This window comes from Protopterus annectens, chromosome 8.part0 (genome assembly GCF_019279795.1).
Source record: "Protopterus annectens isolate FY-2018-M chromosome 8.part0, PAN1.0, whole genome shotgun sequence".
NCBI lineage: Eukaryota > Metazoa > Chordata > Ceratodontiformes > Protopteridae > Protopterus > Protopterus annectens.
In genome coordinates, this window is record NC_056741.1 from 593,739,182 (window position 1) to 593,766,590 (window position 27,409).

The 27,409-nt window shown below is 42.6% G+C and overlaps 1 protein-coding gene across 1 annotated transcript in view; it reads right to left on the reverse strand.

Moving 5' to 3' along the window:
- HUWE1 (HECT, UBA and WWE domain containing E3 ubiquitin protein ligase 1) overlaps window positions 1-27,409 on the reverse strand; it is a gene marked incomplete in the record, with an annotated part of 5,008,559 nt that overhangs the window by 1,350,410 nt on the left and 3,630,740 nt on the right. The window contains 1 exon segment of the mRNA XM_044079288.1: window positions 26,548-26,681. Within this exon segment, the coding sequence (XP_043935223.1) occupies window positions 26,548-26,681 (134 nt within the window).

A 27,409-nucleotide genomic window follows, 5' to 3' on the forward strand; every position in this document is an offset into this window, starting at 1 on the left:
GGATCTCTGAAATTCTTCAGGCGGAGGTAATGGCTACCAAAAGTGAGTCTTCCATGATAAAACTTCAGCTCATATTCCAGAAAGTTCGAAAGGACAGAGTATCACTTCTTGAAGTGTTAGGCTCAAATCCCAAAGAGGAGTCGGATCTTTGAACGGGGACATCAACAGAAGAGTGCCTCCGAGGAACGATTTACAAAGTCTATGACAGGCTAAAAATATTCATCCAAGCCATTGTGAAGATTAGAGATGGCAGCTAACTAATTTGATGGTGGACGGAGAAGCTCCAACATTAAACAGAGCAGCTAAAAAATCTAGGACATGTTCTATGGAAGCTAAAAATAGATCAATTTGCATTTCAAGAGCCGACATAGTAAATCGCTTACACTTACTGGTGTACAGTTTGTGAGTGGAAGGCTTGTGAGCTGATAACAGGGTGTGGTGTAGTGGAGAAGAAATATTGGGAGGCCTGGCAATTAATGGAACTGGAGGAACCATAAACCCGAAGTTCAAAATGTTTGGGTGAACAAGACAGTCTGGATGGGATAGAAGATCTGGCACTGGGTCCAGAATCAAGGGTTCTTGAATTAGATACGGCCAAAGAAAGGGGAAATCAAACCTGTTGAGCCCAAAAGGGAGCAATGAGGGTCACTGTACTATTCAACTTGAATGCTTGCTGTAAAAACAAAAACTTGGGAATTAAGAGGTATTGGGGGGAAGGCATATAAGACACCCGGGGGGGGGGGGTCATGGAGCACAGTGTGTCTGGGTGACTTTCCCAGAGGGGGAATCAGAGCGAAGTAATTGCTGCACTTGTTGTGTAGGGAAATGTGAATAGATTGCAGCAAGGCTGACCCCCAGAGGAGGAAAATCATTTTTGCCACTTTTTGATCAAGAGACCACTCGTGAGGCTAAAGGATGCATCTGCTCAGCTGGTCCGCAATCACGTTGCTATAAAAAAGCAGTTGGGTAATGCTGCTCAATGCCAGAAGTCTCAATCTCAAAATGCACTCACTCGAGGCCCTTCTCAGTATGGAGAACATCGATGTCTGTGCTGTGACAGAAACCTGGTTCAAGGCTCCTGAGAGCACCCCAGCACTATCAGGTTTTACCTCATATCATGCGTTCCGGCCCCAAAATCCGGACAATACCAAGAAAGGAGGGGGGGTATCCATATTCATTAAGGATACTTACACCTCAAGATTGGTGGCAACGCACGATGCATCGGAGACCATCCAGGTGCAGTTAACCATAGGCAAGACTGCTCTACAAATTGTAGCATGTTACAGGCCACCCTCACAAACTCAGGAATCTCACTTGGCCTTCCTGAAAACACTGGAGGGAATAAATGTATCCCTAATACCATCATACTAGGTGACTTCAATTACCCAAATATAGACTGGGAATGCTACTCAAGCCCAAACACCCTGGCCCAAAAGTTCCTGGAATTCATAAACTCAAATGCCATGGAACAACTAGTCACTATCCCCACAAGAGGAGAAAACATACTTGATCTCATCATCACGAACATGGGAGCAAAATGTTCAACACCAAGTATACCCCTCACTGGTGAGATCAGATCACAAACAAATCTCGCTGGAGGTCCTCATCCCACCCCCTCCTGAAACAAAAAAGACCACAGTAAAGAACTTCTCAAAAGCAGACTTTGCACTTCTAAAGACTAGTGTGGTCTCCTTTAAGGCCCCTGAGCGTGGGAAAACAGTACTCTAGCAGCTGAATCACTTACAAATGCCTTCTACCAGCACCTGCAGGACTGCATGGATAAGGCAATCCCAAGCAAAACAAAGACTCTTTGTACCAAAGGCAAGCGTCCAGTCTGGTGGACCCCAGCCATAAACAAACTCTACAACAAAAGGAGGAAGCTACTACATGATAGAGCAAAATCCTTGAAGGTAAGACTTTGATCACTATAAGTAAAGCTGAGAGCCCTCATAAAATCATCCAAAGCAAATTTTGAGAGAAGAATAGCTAAAGACTCTAAAGACAATCATAAGGCCTTCTTTAGCTATGTTAGAAACCTGGGAGGAAACTCCCAGATATGCTCAGAATTAGTTCAAAATGATGAGAAGATTACTGATCCTACAGACATTGCCAACATACTGGCTGACAGGTTCAGTGCAAACTTCTCCCCTCCCCAAAAGGAGAGATATCTATACCAACAGATTGCAGACCCCCAAACATCTCTAATGCCCAAGTGAGAACGGCGCTCTCAAGGCAAAAACACAGCATCCATGGGACCTGATGGTGTCCCCGGCTGTGTGCTACATGCACTCAACGAGGAATTAAATCCTCAGTTAGGACAGCTGTTTAATCGTAGCCTCACCTCGGGATACGTGCCCAGGAGTGGCGCTGGCGACTGTAGTCCCACTTCACAAAGGCGGTGCCTCCACCGACCCTGGAAATTACCGACCCATTAGCTTGACAAGCCTTATCTGCAAAGCCAGATAAAAACCCTCGAACTTCATCTCTACCCACAATCCCTCTCTCTCAATTACCTCAGATAAAGTTTGCAGAAAAGATATCGAAACATATAAAATATATAGATATATATATACATATATATACATATATCTATGTAGATATAGGTAGATAGTAAGATATGTGCAAGGTAAGCCAGATCCATTGTGGTTGGACAAGGTAATAATTAAAGTGAATCTGATCTGCTCCACCAAACAATTTTTAAGGCTGGAGGAAAGTTAAGGATGAATGAAGATAGACAACACAAATGGAACATTATGGTGAATACATAACTTCTTTACCTGTTGTCAATCTTCCTTCCATCCTTGACAGATGAGACAGCAGCCCCAGCTACCTAAAATCTTGGGTGGAGTCATGGAAGGATATTCCTAAGCACCATCAAGCCAAAGGATGATCGTACCCTACAGCCAAAATCCAGTTTGCAATGAATAATAAAGGTATGAGGAGTAGCCCAAGTAGCTGCTATACATATGTCGTCCATTAAAGCTCTAGACTGAAAGACAGCTGAAGTGGCTATAAACCTTGTAGAATGTACTTTTGATGGATTTAAGCAAGGTTAATTTTTTTATCATAAATAAATGAAATGCAGTCTTTCAGCCACTCAGAGTAATCTAGCCGACTGCCTTGCTCAACTCTGTGTGGAGAAGGAAAAACAGTTCACTTGATTGTCTTATGTTCTTTGTTTTGTGAAGACAGAAATGTAGTTGTCTATGGATGTCTAACAAATGCAGGGTGTACTCTCCCTTGTTAGAATGATTAGGGAAAAAAACTGGTAAATTAATCGGTGGGTTAATATTAATCTCTGACACAACCTAGGGTAAAAAAGATGGGTTCGTTCATAAGGATACTCTATCTTTATGGAAAAAGTAAGAAGGCTCAGATAAGGCCTGGATCTCTGAAATTCTTCAGGCGGAGGTAATGGCTACCAAAAAGTGAGTCTTCCATGATAAAAACTTCAGCTCATATTCCGCAGAAAGTTCGAAAGGACAGAGTATCACTTCTTGAAGTGTTAGGCTCAAATCCCAAAGAGGAGTCGGATCTTTGAACGGGGACATCAACAGAAGAGTGCCTCCGAGGAACGATTTACAAAGTCTATGACAGGCTAAAAAATATTCATCCAAGCCATTGTGAAGATTAGAGATGGCAGCTAACTAATTTGATGGTGGACGGAGAAGCTCCAACATTAAACAGAGCAGCTAAAAAATCTAGGACATGTTCTATGGAAGCTAAAAATAGATCAATTTGCATTTCAAGAGCCGACATAGTAAATCGCTTACACTTACTGGTGTACAGTTTGTGAGTGGAAGGCTTGTGAGCTGATAACAGGGTGTGGTGTAGTGGAGAAGAAATATTGGGAGGCCTGGCAATTAATGGAACTGGAGGAACCATAAACCCGAAGTTCAAAATGTTTGGGTGAACAAGACAGTCTGGATGGGATAGAAGATCTGGCACTGGCTCCAGAATCACGGGTTCTTGGATTAGATACGCCAAAGAAAGGAAATCAAACCTGTTGAGCCCAAAAGGGAGCAATGAGGGTCACTGTACTATTCAACTTGAATGCTTGCTGTAAAAACAAAAACTTGGGAATTAAGAGGTATTGGGGGGAAGGCATATAAGACACCCGGGGGGGGGGGGGTCATGGAGCACAGTGTGTCTGGGTGACTTTCCCAGAGGGGGAATCAGAGCGAAGTAATTGCTGCACTTGTTGTGTAGGGAAATGTGAATAGATTGCAGCAAGGCTGACCCCCAGAGGAGGAAAATCATTTTTGCCACTTTTTGATCAAGAGACCACTCGTGAGGCTAAAGGATGCATCTGCTCAGCTGGTCCGCAATCACGTTGCTATAAAAAAGCAGTTAGAAAGAGATCGCCCACTGCCACACACTGAAGGCTTCTCGACAAAGGGGCTAAGACTTGGTTCCTCCCTCTTTGCTGATGTACCAAACCACTGAAATACTGTCCGTTTGAATTGCAATAGTTCCTTGAAGAGTTGTCTGAAAGGCCTGCAACACAAGAAGCATCGCTCTTATCTCCAGCACATTGATGTGCAAGTTGGCCTCTAATTGGGACCCAGTGCCTTGGACAATCTTACCCAGAAAACGCACCCCTCCCTCAGTCTGGGAGGCTTCCATGGTCACTATGGCTGTGGGCTTCAGAATAACAAAAGGATGACCGTGGAGAACCTGATCAGAATGCATCCACCAAAGAAGATCCGCTTGTGCAATGGTTGGTAAACAGCACTTGTTCTGACAATGGCTGATGAAGTACAGACCACTGGGAGACTAGCTGCCATTGCAGAATTCTCATATGTAACAAGGCTAGTGGCACTAGAATTATAGAAGCTGCCATACATCCTATCGCTTCTAAGATTAAATATGCTGGAACCTTCTTTTTGTGGATTAACTTTTGTATCTGAGCCACAATTCTCTGATGATGTTCTGGAGGAGGAGATACCATCATTGTCGGAGTATTCAATAACACCTCTATGAATTCTAAATTTTGTGTCAGGGCTAAATGCGACTTCCATAGATTTACTGTGATCCCCAGATAGGCACAGATGTTGAGGGTGTAGTCCCTGGCTGTTATCAAATGATACTTGGTTTAAACAGTTATGAGCCAGTTGTCCAAATACAAAACACACCGAATCCTTGTAGCCTTAAGTGAGCTGCTACTGCTGCCATGCATCAGTTGAACACCCCTGGGGGCTGTGGTGAGTTCAAAGGGCAGTACTCTGAATTGGTAATGACTGGTTCCCAGTCAGAAGTAGAGGAACTTTTTGGAGCATTTATTTTTTAAATGTTTATATGTATCTTGAAGGTTTAACTGAGCACATCCAGTTGTCTTTCTTATAAAAGGAAAGATAGACTGTTCCATGACAATCCAGAAAGTACAGTTGTGTACACTTACCATAAATGTAGATGTTAAGAGTGTATTCACTGTTGCAGTCATCACACTTGGGTTATCTGCCTACAGGTAGCCCTCAGTCGGCCCGAATACCAGAATCTTAGGATTTCTGCGTCGGATGCTGTCACCTCTTCCATGATGTTAGGTCATCAGGGGTATAAAACAGGCAGCTGACACCACTACATTAGTTTTTCTTGCCCCAAACGTCAGGAGCCCCCCAAATAGGAAGCTAGTATAAGGTGTGGAACACCACCAGTAAAAAGTAAATACCACTGCCATTAAAAATGGCCAGTCAGGATAGGTAGAAAGGATAGAGAAAACCAGGGGCTGGAGGGAGGGAAACCAGGACTGCAACAGTGAATACACTTGAACATCTACATTTACGTAGGTGTACACAACTGTACTATGTTCATGTTTCACTGCTGCAGTCATCATACATGGGTTAACTCCCAAAGCTGAGGAAGGGTGGAGGCAGTCAAGAAGTGTTAAGGCTGGCTAGCAGGCCTTGTAAGACTGCTGTAGCAAATCCAGCTCTGGATTTAGAAAAAACTAGGCAAGTGGCAATGCTTGGTGAAGGTGTGTACAGAACTCCAGGTTGCAGCTTCCAGAATGTCCCTGGTAAGGACTCCCCCTGAGAAATGCTGTAGAGGTGGAAGTAGCCCTAGTGGAATGTGTTCTGATCTCCTGTTGGGTAGGTATTCCATGGTGCTTGCAGCAGAAATGGATGCAGTGTGCTATCCATTTGGAAATGGTTTGCTTTGAAATGGTCTTGCCCTCTGCCCCTGTAGCAAAGTTGACTAACAGCCGGTCAGATTTTCTGAACGGTTTAGTCCTGTCAAGGTAGAGCCTGAGCTGTCTGTGCATGTCCAAGGAATGCAGGATCCTTTCCCCTTTATTCTGAGGATTAGGGAAGAAGCCTGGCAAATGGATGGATTGGTTTAGAGCCACACTGGATACCACCTTCGGCATAAAGGACAGGTTAGTCCTGAGGGAAACCCTGTCAGCATGGAAAATAATGAAGGGTTCCACAGCCATTAGTGCCTGTAACTCAGACACGCTTCTTGCTGAAGTTATGGCTAAAATCAAGGCTGTTTTCCATGGGAGGAATTTTGGAAGCAGCAGGTTCAAAAGGGGGAAGCATGAGCTTTTCCAGTACAAAGTTAAAGTCCCAGGCAGGGGAGGGTGCTCTCCTAGGGGGCCTTAAGTTGTTAGCCCCTCTTAGGAAATGTTTCACGAAAAGGTGAGAAAATAGAGGTGGCCCAGTATTGTAATGAGCTGAGATGGCAGCGGCATGAATATTAATGGAGGAGAAGGACAGGCCTCTGTGGAGTAGCTCTGCTAGGTAATCAAGGATTTGAGATAAGAAGGGAACTGCTGTGTCCTTTACTTGAGACCGACTCCAAGAACAATATCTTTTCCACTTTTCAGCATAGGATTTCCTAGCACTAGGCCTTCTGGCCTCAAGAATGACGTCCAGCACCTGTTTGCTGAGGGTTGCTGGTGGTGTATTCAGGGGATAAGCCAGGCTGCAAGGTTTAGGGTTTACAACTGTGGATGCAAAATCTGTCCCTCCTGCTGAGACAGCAGGGAAGGTGTCTGATGAAGGTGGCACTGTTGACTATGTAAGAGTGGGTACCAGTGTTGGTGTGGCCAGTCTGGGACAATAATAATTGCCTGTGCCTGCCCTATTTGATCTTGAGTAGTACTTCTGAGAGGAGGGGCAGAGGGGAAAAAGCATAAATTGAGGGATTTTCCAATTTGAAGGATAGGGCATCCACCCCTGCTGTGAGGGTTCCTGGTGCAGAATTTGCTCAACTGGTGGTTCTCGGGGGAGGCAAAGAGGTCCACCTCCAGTGTCCCCCACCTCTGGATTAGAAGGTAGAAGGTGCTGGGCTCCAATTTCCACTTGTGTGGGTCCAGGAGATGTCTGCTTAAGTCATCTGCCAGTGAATTCTGTTTGCCTGGCGGGAACTGAGCTTGTAGATGCACTTGGTTGCTCAAGGCTGTGTTCCACAGGGCCATGACTAACATGCAAAATGGCCAAGAATGGGTTCCCCCCGCTTGTTCATGTACCACATAACTGTGGTGTTGTCTGTTTTTATCAGCAGCTGTCCTGGAAGGATTAGGTATTTGAAGGCTGTCAAAGAATACTGTACAGCTAGCATCTCTTTTTGATTGAAGTGCAGGAGAATTTGTCCTGGGCTCCACTTGCCCTGAATGCATTTGCCTGGCATGTGAGCCTCCCATGCATAGTCTTGATGCGTCTGTTGTCAGGGTTTGGGTGGTGAGGGGTTGAGTGAAAGGCAGGCCCTTGTTGTGGTTGCATGCTTCTGTCCACCAAAGGGACTCTGCCCTTAGACAAGGTATGATAAGAATGACTGCTTCCAGGTCCTGAGAATGTGGTCACCAAAGAATTCTTAAGTACCACTGAAGTTTCCTCATATGCAGTTCTGCATATGGAATTAGCAGAATGCATGAGGCCATGAACCCTAGCTTGCAGTATTTTCCTTGCAGATAGCTGGGTTTTGGTTTTGTTTAAAGTAGTTGGTCAAATAGACCTGTTTTTCTGGAATGAGAAATGTCATCTGGGAAGTTGTGTTCAAGCTTCCTCCCAGGAATACAATTTTTTGACTGGGCACCAGTTGTGATTTCTTTTCGTTTATGGTGTACCCCAATGAAGTTAGGAGTCTTTTTACAAATGCGAGGTGCTGAAGTAGCAATTCCTGACTGTCCGCCTAAATCAGGCAATCGTCCAAGAATGGGAAAATCTGGATAACTCTCTGCCTGCAGTATGCAATGGCTGGAGCCAAGCACTTTGCCAATACTCTGGGTGCATTAGATAAGCCAAAGGGAAGTGCAGAGAACTGATAGTGCATACAGCCTGCCCTGAAGCGGAGATATTTCCTGCAAGACTCCCTTATGGGGATGTGCAGATAAGCTTCTTTTAAGTCTAGGGTGACTAACCAGGCATCCTTGGCTAGCATAGGGAGAAGCTGTTGCAGGGTAAGCATTTTGAATTTTGGGACCACCAGAAAGGTGTTGAGAACTGAAAGATCCAGGATTGGGCGACAAGAGCCCTCTTTTCTGGGCACCATGAACAGTCGAGTAGAAACCCTGTCCCCTTTATTCTACTGGGCCAGGTTGAATAGCCCTGATAATGAGCAGGGAAAGTACTTGCTTTTGAGCCTCTGCCCACTGGTTTGGAGGAAGGTCTGGAAACCTGTTTGGGGGTGGCAGTGAACGGAAATAGAATCTGTACCCCTGGGATACAATGTTTAGAACCCATCGGTCCTGAGTAATGGACAGCCATTTTTTTTTGCATCAAGGGCAAGTATTCCTCCTAGGGGCGCAAGTAATTGGACTGGGCTGGGAAAGATAACTGAAAAGTCATTGTGAACTTTTTCATAAGGGGTGGTTTACCACTCCCTGTTTTTGATGTGGGAGCACTCCATTGTTTAGATCTCTGCATACCCTGAGACTGCAGTCTTGGTGGTCCGTTTCCCCTGCGTTTGGACAGAGAAGGCCTGGAAGGGGCTTAAAAGGATCAGTTTTTAGAAGGCCAATGCCTACTGAATCTAGGTGGCTGCACTTGTAAGAATTCTTTAACAGTTTGCATAGATTTAGCTTTTTCTTCCATCTTTTTAAGAACCTCTTCTGCTTTGGTGCCAAACAGTCTGTCCTTATTTAACGAAGCGTCTAGTAATTCTGATTTGACATGATCTGGCAAGGTTTGTTCCTTCAGCCATGCATGCCTTCTCAGTATAGACCCAGTGACTGCAGCCCTGCAAGACACTTCTAGGGCGTCAAAGCCACACTGCAAAGTATGCTTACTAACTTGGTCTGCAGAATGCATTAAGTCATGTAAATCTATTTTTTGCACAATCTAGAAGTAACACCATTTTTTGTTTAATTAGTTCCATAATATGTTGCTGGTATTTCAACATGTGAAACTGGCCATTCAATGCCCTGATGGCAAGAGTTGCAGAGGTATATACCTTCATACCCCATCTGTCTAAAGCACTGGAATCCCTGTCTGAAGGGGTAGGGATTTTAGCTATAGTAGCCTTAATAGGTCCCTGGGAAATGGTATCTGGATCCGCAGTAGGATTCTTAGAGAGAAATTTGTGAGAATTAAGTACTATGTATCACCTGTCAGGTTTTCCAGGGGCCAGTGGTAAAGTGTTTGGAGTAAGACTGGATTCCACGAAGACATCATCTACAACATCCAGGACAGGGGGTATAGAGAGAGGCCTGTGCTGAGGCAACTCTAAAAATTCTCTGAGTTTCTTTTTGGACTGAGGGTTGTCCTGGTATTCCCAGCGGAAATGCTCTCTTAAAGTATGCAAGGTTTCACCAAAAGAAAAATCCTCTGGAGGGAAGGCAGAGGGAATGGATTCCTCTGCATCTAAATCCTCATAGATTGATAAGGGCATGTCCTGGTAATCAGAAGGGTCAAGAGTCATCTGACTCCTGGTCTGTAGATTCAGAAAGAAACTCAATTCTTTGTCTCTTAGCAGGGGAAGGCTGGCTTCCCCTAATTAGGGTAATAAGGTCATCAGCCATTCTAAGCATTTGTTTTTGCGGCATGAGAACTTGAGCATGCGCTTTGGTCATCGGTTTTCTTGGCGTAGTGCGTACTCTGGGCCTGAGAAACTCAGTAGTTTTAGCTAAAAACGAAATTGTCAGTTTAATGCAAACATCAGTAGGTTGGAATACAGCCTCAGAAGCTGGTGCCTGCACAGCGGCTCCGGACCCATCCAAGGTAGAGACATCCGCAAGTTCCATAGTCAAAGAAGCATCTCGCGGCATACTGGACTCCAAATGGGGCTCAGCAGAGGCCTGCGAATCTGTAAAAGTGGGCATCAGGGGCTACAAAGACACCCCACTGAGTATCGGAGGACTGGCGACTAGCTTACCGGAAGCGTTGGCAGTTTTGGACCTATGCGGTCTGTCTCTGTCTTTACCATTTTTTCGAAGATCAGTAGTCGGATGGCTTATTGAAGCCATTTCGGAATACAGAGAATGAGCGCGAAAGAATTTAGCAACAAAGATAGCTCGACAATGAATGGCTCGGGTGTTGAGGCACAAAACTGGCAGCGAAGGACATCGTGGTCTGGGCCTAAACAGGCGACACAGTAAGAATGAAAATCTGTGAGGTATTTGCTTTCCACAAGGAAGACAATTGTTAACTTTTCCTGACATCAGTTAGAGCAAGATAAAAAGATACTGAAAGTGGTACTTAGCTTTATTTATTGATTTTTTTTTTTATTTTACATTTGTTGACCGGGCTAGTCTAGCTGAATACATGTCAATTTTCAGTAGAGGCCCGGGGAGAAAAGCTCCAAGAGATGCAGAAAAAATTCAAATACAGAGCAAATACAGATCAAATTTTTTTTTTTTTAATGCGATATATTCAATGGTCTAATATGTTACATATAATAAAGTTTGTTGGTGATATAATGGTATTTTACTGATCTAGGAAAATGTAAAGAGTATCAGAGTAACTAAAGCCTTTAAAAAATAAAAATAAAAAAGTTAGTCGGGGTGAGTAAAAAAAGTTAGTCAGGGTGAATGCAGCTGCATAGCCAGTGTGTCCTTAGAAATAGCATAGGTTTCTTTTTAAAGAGTGGGAGAGAAGTTAGAGTTGTTAGTTCGGTGGGTAGTAAATTCCATAGCTTTCCTACAGAGTTAGAGTAGAGGGAGTCACCTGATGAGTTGTTGGATCTTGAAATGTTTATTAGTAGTTTGTTTGAGGAGCGTAGGTTCTTGAGGTTTTTGTAGGGTTCGATGATAGTGGAGAGTACTGGAGTATTATTAGGTTGCTGCAGGTTCTTATGGACAATTGCAAGCTGGAGATATTGAAGAAGGTTAGCAAATTCTAGCCAGTCTAGTTGTTTTAGGTTAAGACAGTGATGAGTTCGGAAGGGAGAACCTGAAGCAAATCTGGCTATATTATTATAGGCTGTAGCCAGTTTGTTGATGTTATTTTTTGAAAGATTGGTATATACAGGTGAGGCATAGAGTAGAGTTGAGATTAAGTGGGTCCTGGCTATGGTGGTCCTAGCTACTAGTGTAAGGAAAGGCTTGATTCTGTAAAGGGATCCCAATTTTTTTGTTCACTGATTTTATTGCGCTGTTAATATGACTATCAAAGTTAAGGTTGTTGTCTACTGTTATTCCTATTAGCTTAGTGGTTGCGTCAGGAGAGATAACAGTACCATCATTAGACGTGAGTGTGAAATTAATAGGGGTGGAGTTACGGGTTGGTGTAAAGAGTAACAGTTTAGTTTTTTAGGGTTAAGGAGGAGGCAGCAGTTAGAGAACCATAGTTCTACGGTGTTGAAAGCTTCTTGGGTACGAGATTTAAGTTCAGTTTGAGAGGTGGCTGTGCAGATAATAGTGGAGTCATCTGCATATTGAATGCAAGTAGTGTGAGGGAGTGCAGAGTGAAGGTCATTAATATAAATAGAAAACAGGAGTGGGCCTAAAATGGAGCCCTGTGGAACACCAAGAGGAATAGGAAGGTTATTTGAGAAATTATTTTGCCATAGTACAGCCTGTTGCCGGTTTTCAAGGTAGGATCTGCACCAATTTATAGCTAGTGTTCTGAGTGAGAGGGATTTCAGTATGTGTAGTAGGAGTCGGTGATTAACCATATCAAAGGCTTTAGATAAATCAATGAATACTGCAGAGGAAATAGTATTATTATTACGGTTTTTATTTATGCTGTCTGTGAAGGATAGAAGGGCAGTGGTGGTACTATGGTAAGGTCGGAATCCATGTTGGCAGTTGGCAAGTAGGTTGTTATGGAGAAGGTGGTGTAGTAGTTGCTTATGGATACATTTCCCCATAATTTTTGCAAGGGGGGATAGCAGAGCTATAGGACGAAAGTTAGAATATTCATTGGAGTGGCCCCCTTTATGTAGTGGGATGATATGAGAAATTTTCCAGATGGATGGGATGATTCCTTCACATATGGTTCTGTTGATCAGAATGGAAATGGGGTAGGCAATGGCTTTGGCTCCTTTTTGTAGGAACTCTGCTGGGAGTGTCTGCTGAGGGGGTAGTAGGTTTTAGTTTTTGGAGAAGAGAGCAGATGAAGGAAGTAGGTACAGGTTGTATATGAAATGGTGGGGGTAGGATAGTGTTAGAGGTGGGCAAATTTGAGGTGTCAGGAGATAGATGGCTAGCAAGATTTTGGATGGCATTTGTGAAGAAAGAATTAAAATCATTTGCGGTTTGAGAAGGATTGTCTGGGTTGGAGCCAGTTGGGTTGGGAGTGAATGTTTGACCCAGGTGTAGGAGTTTGTTAATACTAGCCCAGCATTTTTGTGGTTCCTTGTGGTAGGAGTGCTGTAGGTAAAAGTTCTTCTTATCTAATAGGATGGCTTTTTAGTAATATTTCTATGTTGTCTAAAGATTTGCTGACCTAAAGGGTTTTTAGTAGTACGCCATTTTGCCCAGGATTTGTTTCTGAGACGGATTTTTTGTCTAGTATTATTAGTAAGCCAAGGGGCTGGTTTAGTCATTTCTTACTCAGCGTGATGGGGCATGGTGGTCAAGTATATCTAGGAATGTAGAATTGAAATATTCTACTACTTCATTGATTGGGAGATCTTTTAATGGTGACCAATTACATTAAGTTCATTTTGGAAAAGTTCTGGGTTAAATTGCTTTTAAGTGTGTACTGCTCTAAATGAAGATGGGAAAGTTAGGTTGGTTTTATTTCTGATCATATAAGTTAGTAAGTGGTCACTTAGGTCTTCTGGGAGGGTTCCTGCTATGTATACTTGGTTTGGGGTTATTAGTAAGTATCCAGTCCAAGGTACTTTCTTTGTTGTTTGGTTTATTAGTTCTGGTGGGGGAAATAATAGCTTGTGAGAAGCCATAAAGGTTAATATTTGTGGTTGGGTATATAGTATTGCAGTTGTTCCAGACTCTATTAAAGTCTCCTAGAACTATGGTTTCTTGTGGGGAATTTATTGAAAGCCAGTTAAGGATATTCTCGAGAGTACTGATATTGTTACCTGGTGGAAGGTATACACAGATGATGTTTATAGCCTTATGTGTGTTGATTTGTAATTTAGTGAAGAGTATTTCAGCGTTATCTGAAGGTGGGTTTAGATTTACAGTGCTAACTTGTAGATCTGCTCTATAAAGGATTGCTACCCCTCCTCCCTTTTTGGCTGTACGGTCTAGTCTAAAGATATTATACCCGGGTGGGGTAACTTCATTGTCCTTGATGGTAGGTTTTAGCCACATTTCAGATAGGCAAAGGATGTCAAATAGGTGGACATCTAAGAGAGCATGAAGTTGTGTAATTTTATTACAGATGCTATGTGTATTGAGGTGTGCTATATAGAGTGAGTTAGCTGGTTTAGTAGGTGTTGGTGTATTAGTTTTATGAGGGTTAATGTCCGGAGATTTAAGGTACTGGTTAGGGCCAGGATTGGGGTGATGTCACCATCTATAAGGGAGTGGAGGAGTGTTGTTTGTTTCGGGTTGAGAAGTTTACAATAACAGTCTAATAGTTTATTTGCATTTCGGTTGGTGTACTTAATGTGAGCTAGTCTATGAAACTTGGGAAGTAGGTAGTTGGGTTTGGATAGAAGGTTAAGATGATTGGGGTAGTTTGTTATTAGTGGTGTAGAAGTATATTTAGAGGGTAGGAGAAAAGTGGAGTATAGTGGTTGCTCAAATGAGCTTTAATAATTGGCTTAAATTCTGGTGTCATTCAAAGGGGATCCAATGTCTGTCTGCCTGGGATGACATGCTGGACAAGCCACGCTGCTTCGCAAGGGACGGCTTGCACCTGTCACCCCTGGGCTTCCGGATATTGGCAAAGGCTCTTGCCACCCCCATAGTGCCTTTTTTAGGCAAGGCTCAAATTCTAAACCTACCACCCTAGAACACCAAAAAGGAAAAAAACTAAGGGTAATGCTGCTCAATGCCAGAAGTCTCAATCTCAAGATGCACGCACTCGAGGCCCTTCTCAATATGGAGAACATCGATGTCTGTGCTGTGACAGAAACCTGGTTCAAGGCTCCTGAGAGCACCCCAGCACTAACAGGTTTCACCTCATATCATGCCCGCCCCAAAATCCGGACAACACCAAGAAAGGAGGGGGGGTGTCCATATTCATAAAGGACACCCACACCTCAAGGTTGGTGGCAACACACAATGCATCGGAGACCATCCAGGTGCAATTAACCATAGGCAAGACTGCTCTGCAATTTGTAGCATGTTACAGGCCACCCTCTCAAACTCAGGAACCTCACATGGCCTTCCTGAAAACACTGGAGGATAAATGTATCTCCAAACACCATCATACTAGGTGACTTCAACTACCCTAATATAGACTGGGAACACTACTCAAGCCCGAACACTCTAACCCAAAGATTCCTGGAGTTCATAAACTCAAATGCCATGGAACAACTAGTCACCATCCCCACAAGAGGAGAAAACTTACTTGATCTCATCATCACGAACATGGGATCAAAATGTTCAACACCGGAAGTATACCCCTCACTGGTGAGATCAGATCATAAACTAATCTCGCTGGAGGTCCTCATCCCGCCCGGACCTGAAACAAAAAAGACCACAGTGAAAACTTCTCAAAAGCCGATTTCACACTTCTAAAAACTAGTGTGGTCTCCTTTAAGGCCCCTGAGTCAGTGGTAAACATTACTCAAACCGCTGAATCACTTACAAATGCCTTCTACCAGCACCTACAGGACTGCATGGATCAGGCAATCCCAAACAAAACTAAGACTCTCTGTACCAAAGGCAAGCGTCTAGTCTGGTGGACCCCAGCCATAAACAAGCTCTACAACAAAAGGAGGAAGCTACTACAAGATCGAGCAAAATCCTTGAAAGGTAAGACACCTTTGATCATTATAAGTAAAAAACTAAGATCTCTCATAAAATCATCCAAGGCAAATTTTGAGAGAAAAATCGCCAAGGACTCTAAAGACAATCATAAGGCCTTCTTTAGCTATGTTAGAAACCTAGGAGGAAACTCCCAGATATGCTCAAAATTAGTTCAAAATGATGTGAAAATTACTGAACCTACACACATTGCCAACATACTGGCTGACAGGTTCAGTGCAAACTTCTTCCCCTCCCCAAAAGGAGAGATATCTATTCCAGAGGATTGTAGCCCCCCAAACATCTCCAACGCCCAGGTGAAAACTGCTCTCACTAAGGCAAAAAACACAGCATCCATGGGACCGGATGGTGTCCCCGGCTGTGTGCTTCACGAACTCAACGAGGAATTAAACCCACAGTTAGGACAGCTGTTTAATCTTAGCCTCACCTCAGGATACGACCCAAGGAGTGGCGACGCGACTGTGGTCCCACTTCATAAGGGCGGTGCCTCCACAGACCCTGGAAATTACCGCCCCATTAGCTTGACAAGCCTTATCTGCAAAGCCATGGAGAGGATCATAATGGAAATCATAAATAAAGACATAGGGAACTTGCAGACTTTGGATCCAACCCAGTTTGGCTTTGTCAAAGGCAGATCCTGCCTCTTAAACTTGGTTGACTTTTTCGAGACAGTCACCAAGGCCATTGATGAGGGAAAGGCAGTCCATACAGCCTACCTCGACCTGGCAAAGGCCTTGACACAATACCCCACTCAGGTATCATCGAAAAACTCATCAGCTTGAATGTAAACCCATACATCACAAGATGGGTTGCAAACTGGCTAAGTGACAGAACCCACAGGGTCAGAGTTGCTGGAGCCATGTCAGACTCAAAGCCTGTCACAAGTGGTGTCCCACAGGGCTCAGTCCTGGGTCCACTCTTGTTCGGCATCTACTTTTCTGAAGTACAAGCAAACACAGGAGGGTTATGGCTGACAAAGTTTGCAGATGACTGCAAACTGGGTGCCATAGTCGAAAACACATCTGACACAGATATCCTCCAGAAGGGCCTCACAGAAATGGATAACTGGTGCCAGAGCCATGGCCTGAAGTTAAACGCCAAAAATGCATAGTCATACCCTTCGGGAAAAACAAGGTTACCCCTAGCTACCATATAGGTGGCAATCCACTGTGCATAGAAAAGTCATCAGGGATCTGTGGACCCAGGTTGACAGTAGCCTTTCGTTTGACACTCATGTTGCTAAAGTAGTTAGGAAAACCTTCTATATCGCCCACCTGATCATGAAGGGATTCACATCTAGATCAAGGGAGGTCATCGTCCCCCTGTACTCATCACTCATTAGACCTATGATTGAGTACAATGCCCCGTTCGGAATGTATCTGACCAGACACCTGCTGCAGCTTTAAAGGCCCCAAAAGTTCCTCACCAAAAGGATAAAGGGTCTCAAAAATATGTCTTATGCTGCTCGACTGAAAGAACTCCAGCTCTATTCAGTCTCAAACCGCTTGCTCAGAGGTGACCTGTGCCTGACATATAAGGCCATGTCAAACCCAGATTTGATGAATATGCTTCACCTCAAAAAATCTAGATCCCACAGAACCACAAGGGCGGGAGACTTAAACCTTGATACAGTTATAAATAGAACGTGCTGGAGGGACAGATTCATCACCCAGAGACTCCCTATGCTGTGGAACAAAATTCCGGTACATGTGAGGCAGAGCACCTCTCTGGCCTTGTTCAAGAGGAATCTTGACCAATGGATGAGAGATCGCAGATATACCCCAGGGATTACTTCAGTGTCACTGCTTGACAGAGGCACAGCAAAATGATAGGCATAGTTTTTATTCAAACTAAAGGGGTGGCGAAAGCCACATAACTATGGGCTAGGCTTATAAATGCCCTTGGGCAGATAGCCTAGTATGAACCTATGAACCTAATGATATAGACAGAGGTTAGAAGAGATAAGAGGGAGTAAGAGAAGTGGTAGTAATTGGTGCGGGGTAGTAGAAATAGGCATTATAGAAGTTTGAGAAGAGGGAGAGAAAATTGGTTGTTGAAATTTGTGAGCTTGTTGGGATAGTTCTTTGTAGGTAGAGTATTATAATAAGGAGGGAGAAGAAGGGAGGTGATTGTGAGTTATATTAAGTTAAAGGAGGTTGGGGTGTTAATGTTATGAGTTGTGTGATTGGTGCTAAAGTTGTTGTGGGTGTGGCTAAGGAGGAATAAGTGTAGGATCACTGGGGGCAGGGCAGGGTAGGGAAGCAGAGTGAGCCCGCAGGGAGAACGGAGCGGGAAGATCTAAGAGTAGATTGTCAAGGAAAACAATCAGTGAAGTATGGAGTTCAGTGGATTAATCTGAAGGTAAGAGAAAGTAGGGGAGTATAGAGAGGTTGACAGGGAAAAGCGGTAAAGTGTATGAGGAGTGGAGTGTGGCTAGATATAGTTATGGACGAGGGAGAGAGGGCCAGACAATATTTCAAAGGAAGAGACTAGAAAGTGAATTTGGGAGACAGGGATAAGCAAGTGAGAAGAAACTAAAATACAGTTACTGATACAGAACGGCCAGCTAGTGGTCAGTTACTTTAATTCAAAATCATAGGTCTCCTAAAGGGATGGCAATCCAGGAGAGGGAGATGGAACAAATTGCAGATATAGAGGGAATGGGTTAGAGGCACAATGTATGTATAATGTAAAATATGGGGGGGGGGGGGGTGGCTGGCTGCTGGGAAGCCTGACACTGAGGCTTGCCTACTTAGTATCTATAACAACTTATTAATATTATAGTTTATTAGAAGCTATAGTAATACATACTTTCACTACCTTTAGCAAAGTAGGTTTCCAAAGGAGCTGGTATGTTAATTCCTTTTTAATAAAATGAATATTTTCCTTAGGTGTCCAGCTGGGTGGATTCAGGTGAAATAGTACAGGGAGATACAGGACCTAAAGGCTGTACATGAAGAGAGAGAAAACATGTAGTGAGGCAATTAATATGTGAACCAGAGGGCAAGCAATAGTTACAACACAATAGTAAGGTTTGTCTTAGCAGAAGATCCTTATGCTCTATTTATAAGGAACATTTGCTTTCAGTATACATTAGGTACTACTAGTCATACTAGACCCATGCAAGACTCTGATAGATAGTTAGGGTAACAGTTATCTACATATGCTTTATAAAATAAGTAATACTCTAAAACATAGCTTATTACTGGATCTGTGAAAAAATACATAAAAAATAAGCTAGTACAAATAGTAGCCAGGTTAGGATAAATAAATTAATAAATAATGAAAATTCAGCTAGTACAAATAGTAGCCAGGTTAGGACAAACAAATTAATAAATAATGAAAATTCAGCTAGTACAAATAGTCAGGTTAGGATATGTAGTTCATACTGGAAGCGTCTGTAAGAGAGATACTATTAAGGATAAGCCTATTCAAAATTAGCTAGATCAGTTACGATGTAACGATGTCTTAAAATAACCTTAGCCTGGCCTTAGTATAGGTTAAGCATTAGGGATTATATATAGATTGCCACTATACTAAAAATGTTGTGCAGTTACTTAAATATATTTTGGCAGATAGATTAATATTAGTATTTGAAATAAGGCCGTATCTTAAAGTTTCGCAGATCAAATGGGGGAGAAAATCTCCGCTGCAGAGCCACGTGCTAAGAGAATAAAGGTTAACATTCACTCAGCACGATATGAGCTCTACCAATGTTTTAACTATTCCGCAGCAGTGGAGCTGCTGGTAACATACCCCTGTAGACCACGCTATGTAGGCTTAGGTGCTTACGAATTGGAAAGCTAGACTAGGATGGGAAAGTGAGGTTTTAACATAGAATAAAGCAATAAATGAACAACGCAATACTAAATAGTCATAGCTAAAGGTGTAACAATATATGGTTTTACTCTGTGTAACGCTAACTAGATGTGAGCATAAGCAATTCTGCAAACAAGTATGTCCGCGATTGAGCACCACAAAATATGAATACACGATGATTATCAACACGACAGTAGATATGCCTGAGTAAGAATTCCTTCAATGGTAAGCTAAGCTTTTCACTTAGTTTCAGCAATAACTATGCAAGTACGCTAATACCAGCAACTACTTCATTAGTTTTAGTTATTACTGTACATAGCATGACCATTAATACGAAGAAAAAGAAGCTCTACACATAATATAGGACAATATTAGATAAGAGGACACTTCCTCAACAATACAAGCATTTGTTGCAGACCCACGTGTTAAACGCTATGTGGGCTATTCACGAGCAGTGAAAGTGTAGACCGCATGCAAGTTCATACAAAAAACAAAGAATTAGTTAATGCAAGTAGTCAGTTCTTAATATCAATTTAAACAATTATATAGTAAGCATAAAACAACCTACTGTAGGGCAAAGCACCAGAGCAGGACACGCAGCAGCCAGTTAAAAGTGGGAGAAAGAAAAGATGGCGACCCCAAGGATGGGGTTATATTTATAAGGTAAGGGAAGATGTTGGGGCAGTGGGGGAGGGGAGTAGACTATAATGCGAGTAAGGGGCAGAGGCCGCGAGATACACAGGTAGAGGTCTGAATAGGAATTGAGAGGGATTAGATACAGCGGGAGGAGGGTGGAGTTCTAGACAGTACAATAGGTAGGGAACGACAGAGATCAGCTAGAAAGGATAGGAAAAAGAAGCAAGGGTTTTAGAAAGGTAGTGCGCCTTGTTAAATATAGGCTTTAGAATATGTTGGGAACAGTAGAGAATCAGTTAGAAAGGAGAGAAAAAAAGAGACCAGGGTTATGTAAAAAGTAGAGCGCCTTATTAAATAGTGAGGACAGAGGAGACGTATGGAGGGTTAATTCAAAGAAATACAACAGGATAGAAAAGACCTAAGAGTAGACTGTCAAGGAAGACAATCAGCGAAGTATGGAGTTCAGTGGATTAATCTATAGGTAAAAGAAAGTAGGGGAGTATAGAGAAGCTGACAGGGAAAAGAGGTAAAGTGTATGAGGAGTGGAGTGTGACTAGATATAGTTAAGGACGAGGGAGAGAGGGTCAGACAATATTTCAGAGGAAGAGACTAGAACGTGAATTTGGGAGACAGGGATAAGCAAGTGAGAAGAAACTAAAATACAGTTACTGATATAGAACGGCCAGCTAGTGGTCAGTTACTTTAATTCGAAATCATAGGTCTCCTAAAGGGATGGCAATCCAGGAGAGGGAGATGGAAAAAATTGCAGATATAGAGGGAATGGGTTAGAGGCACAATGTATGTATAATGTAAAATATGGGGGGGGGGGGGGGGGGGAGGTTGGTTGGCTGCTGGGAAGCCTGACAGTGAGGCTTGCCTACTTAGCAGTATCTATAACAACTTATTAATATTATAGTTTATTAGAAGCTATAGTAAGACATACTTTCACTATCTTTAGCAAAGTAGGTTTCCAAAGGAGCTGGTAGGTTAATTCCTTTTTAATGAAATTAATATTTTCCTTAGGTGTCCAGATGGGTGGATTCAGGTGAAATAGTACAGGGAGATACAGGACCTAAAGGTTTCACTATCTTTAGCAAAGTAGGTTTCCAAAGGAGCTGGTAAGGTTAATTCCTTTTTAATAAAATGAATATTTTCCTTAGGTGTCCAGCTAGGTGGATTCAGGTGAAATAGTACAGGGAGATACAGGACCTAAAGGTTTCACTATCTTTAGCACAGTAGGTTTCCAAAGGAGCTGGTAGGTTAATTCCTTTTTAATAAAATGAATATTTTCCTTAGGTGTCCAGCTGGGTGGATTCAGGTGAAATAGTACAGGGAGATACAGAACCTAAAGGTTTAGCTTTAGAAGACTTCAGGTTTGAAACTCGAAAAACGAATATTTCAGGTAACGGCAGACCGGCCACTAATGAACTGCTTCTGCTTCGGGTTCCATCTCGGCAAGAAGGACTGATGTAATGGCTTCGGCTGCCTGTTTTATAACCCTTACGACCTAACGTCATGGAAGAGGAGACAGCATCTGGTGAAGAAATTCCAAGACTTTGGTATTTGGGTGGACTGAGGGCTACCTGAAGGCAGATAACCCTAGTGTGATGACTGCAACAGTGAAACACGAAGAACATCTTTGCTTGTCGAACTGATTTGTTCAGTACACTAACATCCAAAAATGGTCTCCAGTCCCCTGTCTTTTTGGCACTAAACAGAATCTTGAGCAGGCTCTGGATCCTTCTTGGTCTGGCAGGACTTGCTGGATGAATATGGTCCAGCAGTTTTTGGATTTCTTGCGCTGCTGAATACCTCCAGGTAGAACACTTGGGATTTTATTGTAAATGAGGATGTTGAGTAAAGAAATGGTATAAACTCTGGATATGACATGTTGCAGCCAGGAATCGGTTATACTTAGCCAGGCATTTAGGTGCAAGGATAAGTGCCCCAGACTGCCGCCACAGGAAGACAGTTGGGCCTCCCTTCAGGAACGCTGAAAGGGCTTGCCAGGGAAGGAATCCCTGAAGCTCTGGTTTTGCAGACCACCTCTGCCATAATGGTGTCTTCCATTTTCGTTCCCTTATCTGCCCCTGGAGGAACTCCCTCCATGTGCGTCTTGGAAAGGCCATTGGTATTTTTTGAACCACATTTTTCCACCACTTCTCTTGATGCTAGAAAAAGACCTTTGGGGGAGGGGGTGGAAAAAAGTACGACCACAAGAGAAAGGGTCTTACCATTTTTCTTTCACTTTAGGGGCAAACAAGGATGTTCTGTCAAAAGGAGCACTGATGAAAGAAAACTTGACTGTCGGCAAAATTACAAAAGCACATCCAGACAAGTCTCCTAATGGTTACGCCTATACCCACACTGCTCTAGACATCCCTTCAGCTCTATGTGCGATCAGCCTCATGGATGAATTGGACACAGACTCCAGGGGGGGTTAACTGGGAAGCCAGCTTCTCTTGGACTCCCTCAGTTACAACTCCTGCAAGAGTACCTAATATCTCCTTGATCAGATCCCGTTGGGAGTCTTGTAAAATGTGCCAAAAAAATTCAAGATCCTTCTGGCGAAGATCCATAAAGCATAGACCCGCTTCCCATATCTGTCCATAGCCCATGACTCTCTGTTGGGCAGATAGACAGGGGAGCTCTCCTCAACTGGTTAATTTTTAGTGGTGGCCACTATGACAAAAGCATCAAATACAAGACCCTTCACCCCAAACTGTTTGCATGCGGGCAAAGAAAGAACTTTGGCAGGTCTTTTGGGGATGGGCTCGACAGTGTCAGGAGCCTTCCATGCCCACTGTGAAATCAACTAAATACGTTAATTGGCAGGTGATGACACCTAAGAAGTAGATGGACAGGTGCCAAATGCCTGTACATAAAGAGACTTCTCAGAAAAAGGGTTTTGGGACTTTCAGCCAACCCTCTGCTTCAGGTTTACAAGATGCCTCTAAAAGAGACATCTCTTCAGAGGGGTGACCGTGGGGACCATTCCTGCCTCATCAAAATCTGCATCTTTGGTGACTGATTCCTAGGAGGAATCCAAGAGCTTCCTCTTGCACTTCTTTTTCTGAGACACCTCCTCAGGGGATGATCTGGGGAGGTATCAAAAGATGACAGTACCCGTGGCTGTAACACCTGAGGACTCAGCACCTGCGGTCCCAGTGGAGAGGCAGAAGGAATAGTAGAGCTAGAGGGGGTAGGCACCAACTGAGTCTCCACAAGACAAAAGGCCCCTCTGCATATCCTCAAAAAACAGTCCCCCTGAAGAAGCAAAGGAGCCTGTAACAGAGAAAGACTGCCTTGGAATCGGGGTCACACCCGTTCCAAAGAACCAACCCTCGAGACTGAAGCCGGAGAGGAACTAACTTGAGCCGAAATCCCGAGATGCAGGGATGGCTCCAAAGAACCTGGCATCGAAATCTACTCCCTTGAACCGACAGGGTAGCCCATGGCACTGGGAGGTCTTCAGTTCAGAAATACAAGAACTCAGGGTAACTGCCAATTCTGCAGAAGTTAACTCCAGAGCCAACACAAATGGTGCCCCGTGAGACCCGGAACAGAGGACTAAGACCTCCAAAGAGGTAACAGGAGTAGTAGTCAATGGGGTGAAGGAACTGTCGGTACCAAGAGCAGAGGGAATTGGTACTGGAGGTGGTCCAGAAAGCACTCTAGCTCACAAAATTATATTCACCAGCCTCTACACAGAGTTCTAAAAGACTTTTGCTGGCGCGGACAGACGCAGTGAAAGGGGACTTAGGCCTCTGTAAAAATACTTCTGGTAGTTCACCAGCAAAGGGATCTATAAATGGAGAGTAAGACTGTCTAGGCATAATGCTCTTAGTTGGTGAGATAGATACCAATTCTTGTGTCGAGGCCTTTGATGTTGAAGGAAATGGAAGTTGTTGGAACCTTAGTGTCAGAAACACAGGCCTTCGGTTCTGAGGGAACTTTTGGAACCAGGATCTTTAATTTTTTGTATTTCAGAACAGACAGGGTGGTGGTAACACACAGACTACACTTTTTTGATTTACCGATAGAAAAAAAAATGAGGGAGATGAAATACCTGTCTTAGATTTATCAGCAGTGGATAAGGCTCCTCTCCAAAGTCTGAAGGTAAAAGTATTTTAAAAATTAACTTGTTGCTCCTTTCCAAAACAGCCCTGTGGCTAAAGGCATGACATATACTACAATCCTCCTGTATGTGAAGGGGGCTGAGGCAGTAGACACACAAGGAATGAAAATCTGAAGAAGGAATTTTATAGCCACACTTCTGGCATTTTTTCAAACCAGAAGGAGCCTTATCCTTATCAGCCATGAGACAGAGAAATACAAGGAAAAAGTCAAAGAGAAGAAAATATATATATTTTTTGTAATTATAATATGGAAACTGCTATCTGCGATGAAAGTAAAGACGTGCACAAATGTGTATGGGGAGGGGGAAAAAGATTACGAAAAAAGAAAGCACGAGACAGGGAACTATCAACAATGATAACTGGGAAGTTAGATAGTGTAAAGGGAAAGTAGTAACAATGATGATACACAAGTGCACAAAGAAAAAGGTAAATTAGAAGGAAATATAAAATTTTACGTAATCCCACAAATGCTCAGGAGTATCCGCTAAATACGACCATTTCAGAAAGTGGCAAATAAGATCTCAGATAAAAGAGAGAGTGGGACTCTGGGAAAAGATGAAACTTGAGCATTTTTGGCTGACACGAGCTGTAACAGTCAAGCTGGTTCGGATGTCGAAAACAAACACATATGTCAAGGATGGAATGAAAACTGACATCAGATCATCAGGAAAAAATAAGAAAATGAAGTCTCCCCCCAAATCCAAGGGAACTTCTCTGCCCAGCTAAGAAAAGCAAAAGCTGACCCACTCATCATAAAAAGCCTCAGAGGAGTGTACTCCTAAGCAGCAATAAAGCTCTGAAGGCAATGTACACAAATATATCTTTTATTCAGCTCAGCTTGAGCTGCTTGACAGTTTGGACGCATCTAAGGTGCCTAAAGCATTGGAAGCTGTTGTATCATTTTACAGGATATAACCCATATGCCTAAGGTTACTGTAGCAGTGATCAATATGAAGAACATCGTATGATCCTGTGCCTGTTTCTGAAATAAGTAAACAATGCAAAATACACATCAATACCGCTTTCAACATATGACTAAAAAAATTCAAATATTAACTACTACTGCCCTCCACTGCCTCTCAACCATGGCAGTGCTATCTAACTACACCTTTATGAACATGTTATACTACTCAGAACCTAATCAGGGCTGAACAGATGAAGTACATTTTACTGTTTTGGATTACACGATCTACCTGATCTATAATCATCATTCAAGAAGAATCCATTATAAGCTACATAACTTTAATCACCTTAAATAATTCAGGGTAGCAAAGAATAGGAACAAGGTCTCTACTACTAACAGCAGTACAAAACAATACTTCAAGCAGAATCCTAACTCGGCTCACCTAAATACTTCTGGTTTGGAGTTGAAAAAACAAATGTGCACCCAACTGTACAGACCTCAATAATGGTGGCAAGAACGGTGAAAAGTAAATAACGAACTACACATCAAGTAAGTTCCAACACAGCAAAGTATGGGATTTTTATACACACACACACACATATATATATATATATATATATATATATATATATACATACATATACACACACATACACACACACATATAAATATATATATATATATATATATATATATAAAAAATGTGTGTGTGTGTATATATAGATATAGATTTTATATATATAAATATATATATATATATATATATATATATATATATATATATATATATATATATATATATATATGGCTTGGTCATTAAAACGACAGACAGGTGATATTTCTATCTGACCTTCGTACAACATCTGATGCATACCACATAACATGATAATGTGTTACCTTAGAGGCAAACAGGGATAAATCCATGACCATTAGCCAGAACGTCCCAGGTTTGATTAATTGTTCAAGGAATAACACAGAAGCTGGAAGTGGAAAGTACAGGAGTGCCAGAGCTGTTCTTGATTGCTGTAGAGTTGGAAGTGCATATCCAAAGATAATATTCGGTATCATAATCCGCAGAGAAGTGGGGACTTGAGAAAGCAACTACTACATTTCACTGAAACTGAAGTCAATGAAGCTTCAAAAAGGCAAAAGAAACTGGAATAAGCTTCAGTTAGATGTTATTCTGGTAAGGGGAAGCCGCAAGCATAACCTTAAAAAGTATTAACGTCACAAATGCAGAGTAAATTACAGCATACACTTTCTAAATCTGTACTGAAGCATAAACAGAAAATGTTGCTATGGAAAATCTGATCAGGAAATGCAAAACTGGAGAATAAACTAACAATTATAAACTTAGCTATTTAACATCTGAATAAGTTCTGGAAATTAAGGAAAACATATGGAAGGGATTGCAACAGGACAGTGCCGTCTGAGAGTTGCATCACTGGTGAAAGCAGGTGGTGCCCCTTACTAAAGCACAGTGCATGCCCTTCCTCACTATCTTAGTGCACATGCAACAAGTAACATATCAAAACACCAAATGGCAGATGATGCACTTCAGCAGAACAAATGAGCCATATGGCTTTCACCACCGGGAAAGAAATTGGTCAGTTGAGCTCATGGCCAGAGAACGAAAAGGCCAGTAAAGAAAGAAAATGCTCCACAACTAAACCAGAATGCAGTAACACTGAACATCAGATACTTTACAAATCAACCAACTACAATTTGACAGAACTGTCCCCAAAAACAAATCTTTTGCCCACCTGGTCATCTTCGTCTTCCTCTTCTTCCTCCTCCTCTTCATCCTGGCTATCATCGTCATCTTCATTGCTACCACTGCTGTCTTCCTCTTGTGTGTGCTCCTCCTCATCTTCTGGATCCAATATATTCATGGAGTCTATTCAGAGAAAACGTCTTTGAGAAACTGATCAATAGCAAATCAGCACTCAGAAACACCATTTTTTAAACAAACAGCCTAATATCATGCACCCTTAATCCCATGCATACCTCTCAACTGTTCAGATTTTTACCCCATATTTTTGATCTTTTTCTCATATCATCTGTGAAATTCTGGTATGTCGGTGAGGACTGAAGTCACTAAATAAAGATGGGCATTTTACTTTAAGACTTCATATCCTTCAGAAAATGCATGACAGTACAAAACATTTTATTCAAGCAACTAAGTAGGGAAAAGCAATAATTAAAATTTGTCCCTGATTTTGGGCCTTTGCCCACCATTACTTTTGGCTCTGTCCAGATTTCTTATGCCAAGTCGTTGAGAGGTACGATCTGTCAACCAAAGAACACAAATGCTGAAATCAGTGAACAGTCCAATCTAACTCCAATAACTCAGCACACATTGATGCAAATGCAGAGCCCTGCTCTTTACATCTTTTCTTAGAAGTAAGAAGAAAAACAATGCATTACAAATAACAATCCTTTAATGTTCAAAGCAATGAAAAGTAGACTCAAATAAAATAGCAACATTAATACCTGACGCTAATCCTCTCTGCAACACAGAAGACAACACCATCATTTCCCACTGTCCTATCTAATTTGAAATCAAATGGATGAATTGACCCACTAAACACCTCATACAAGACAGAGGGAATAAGGGGAACTGGA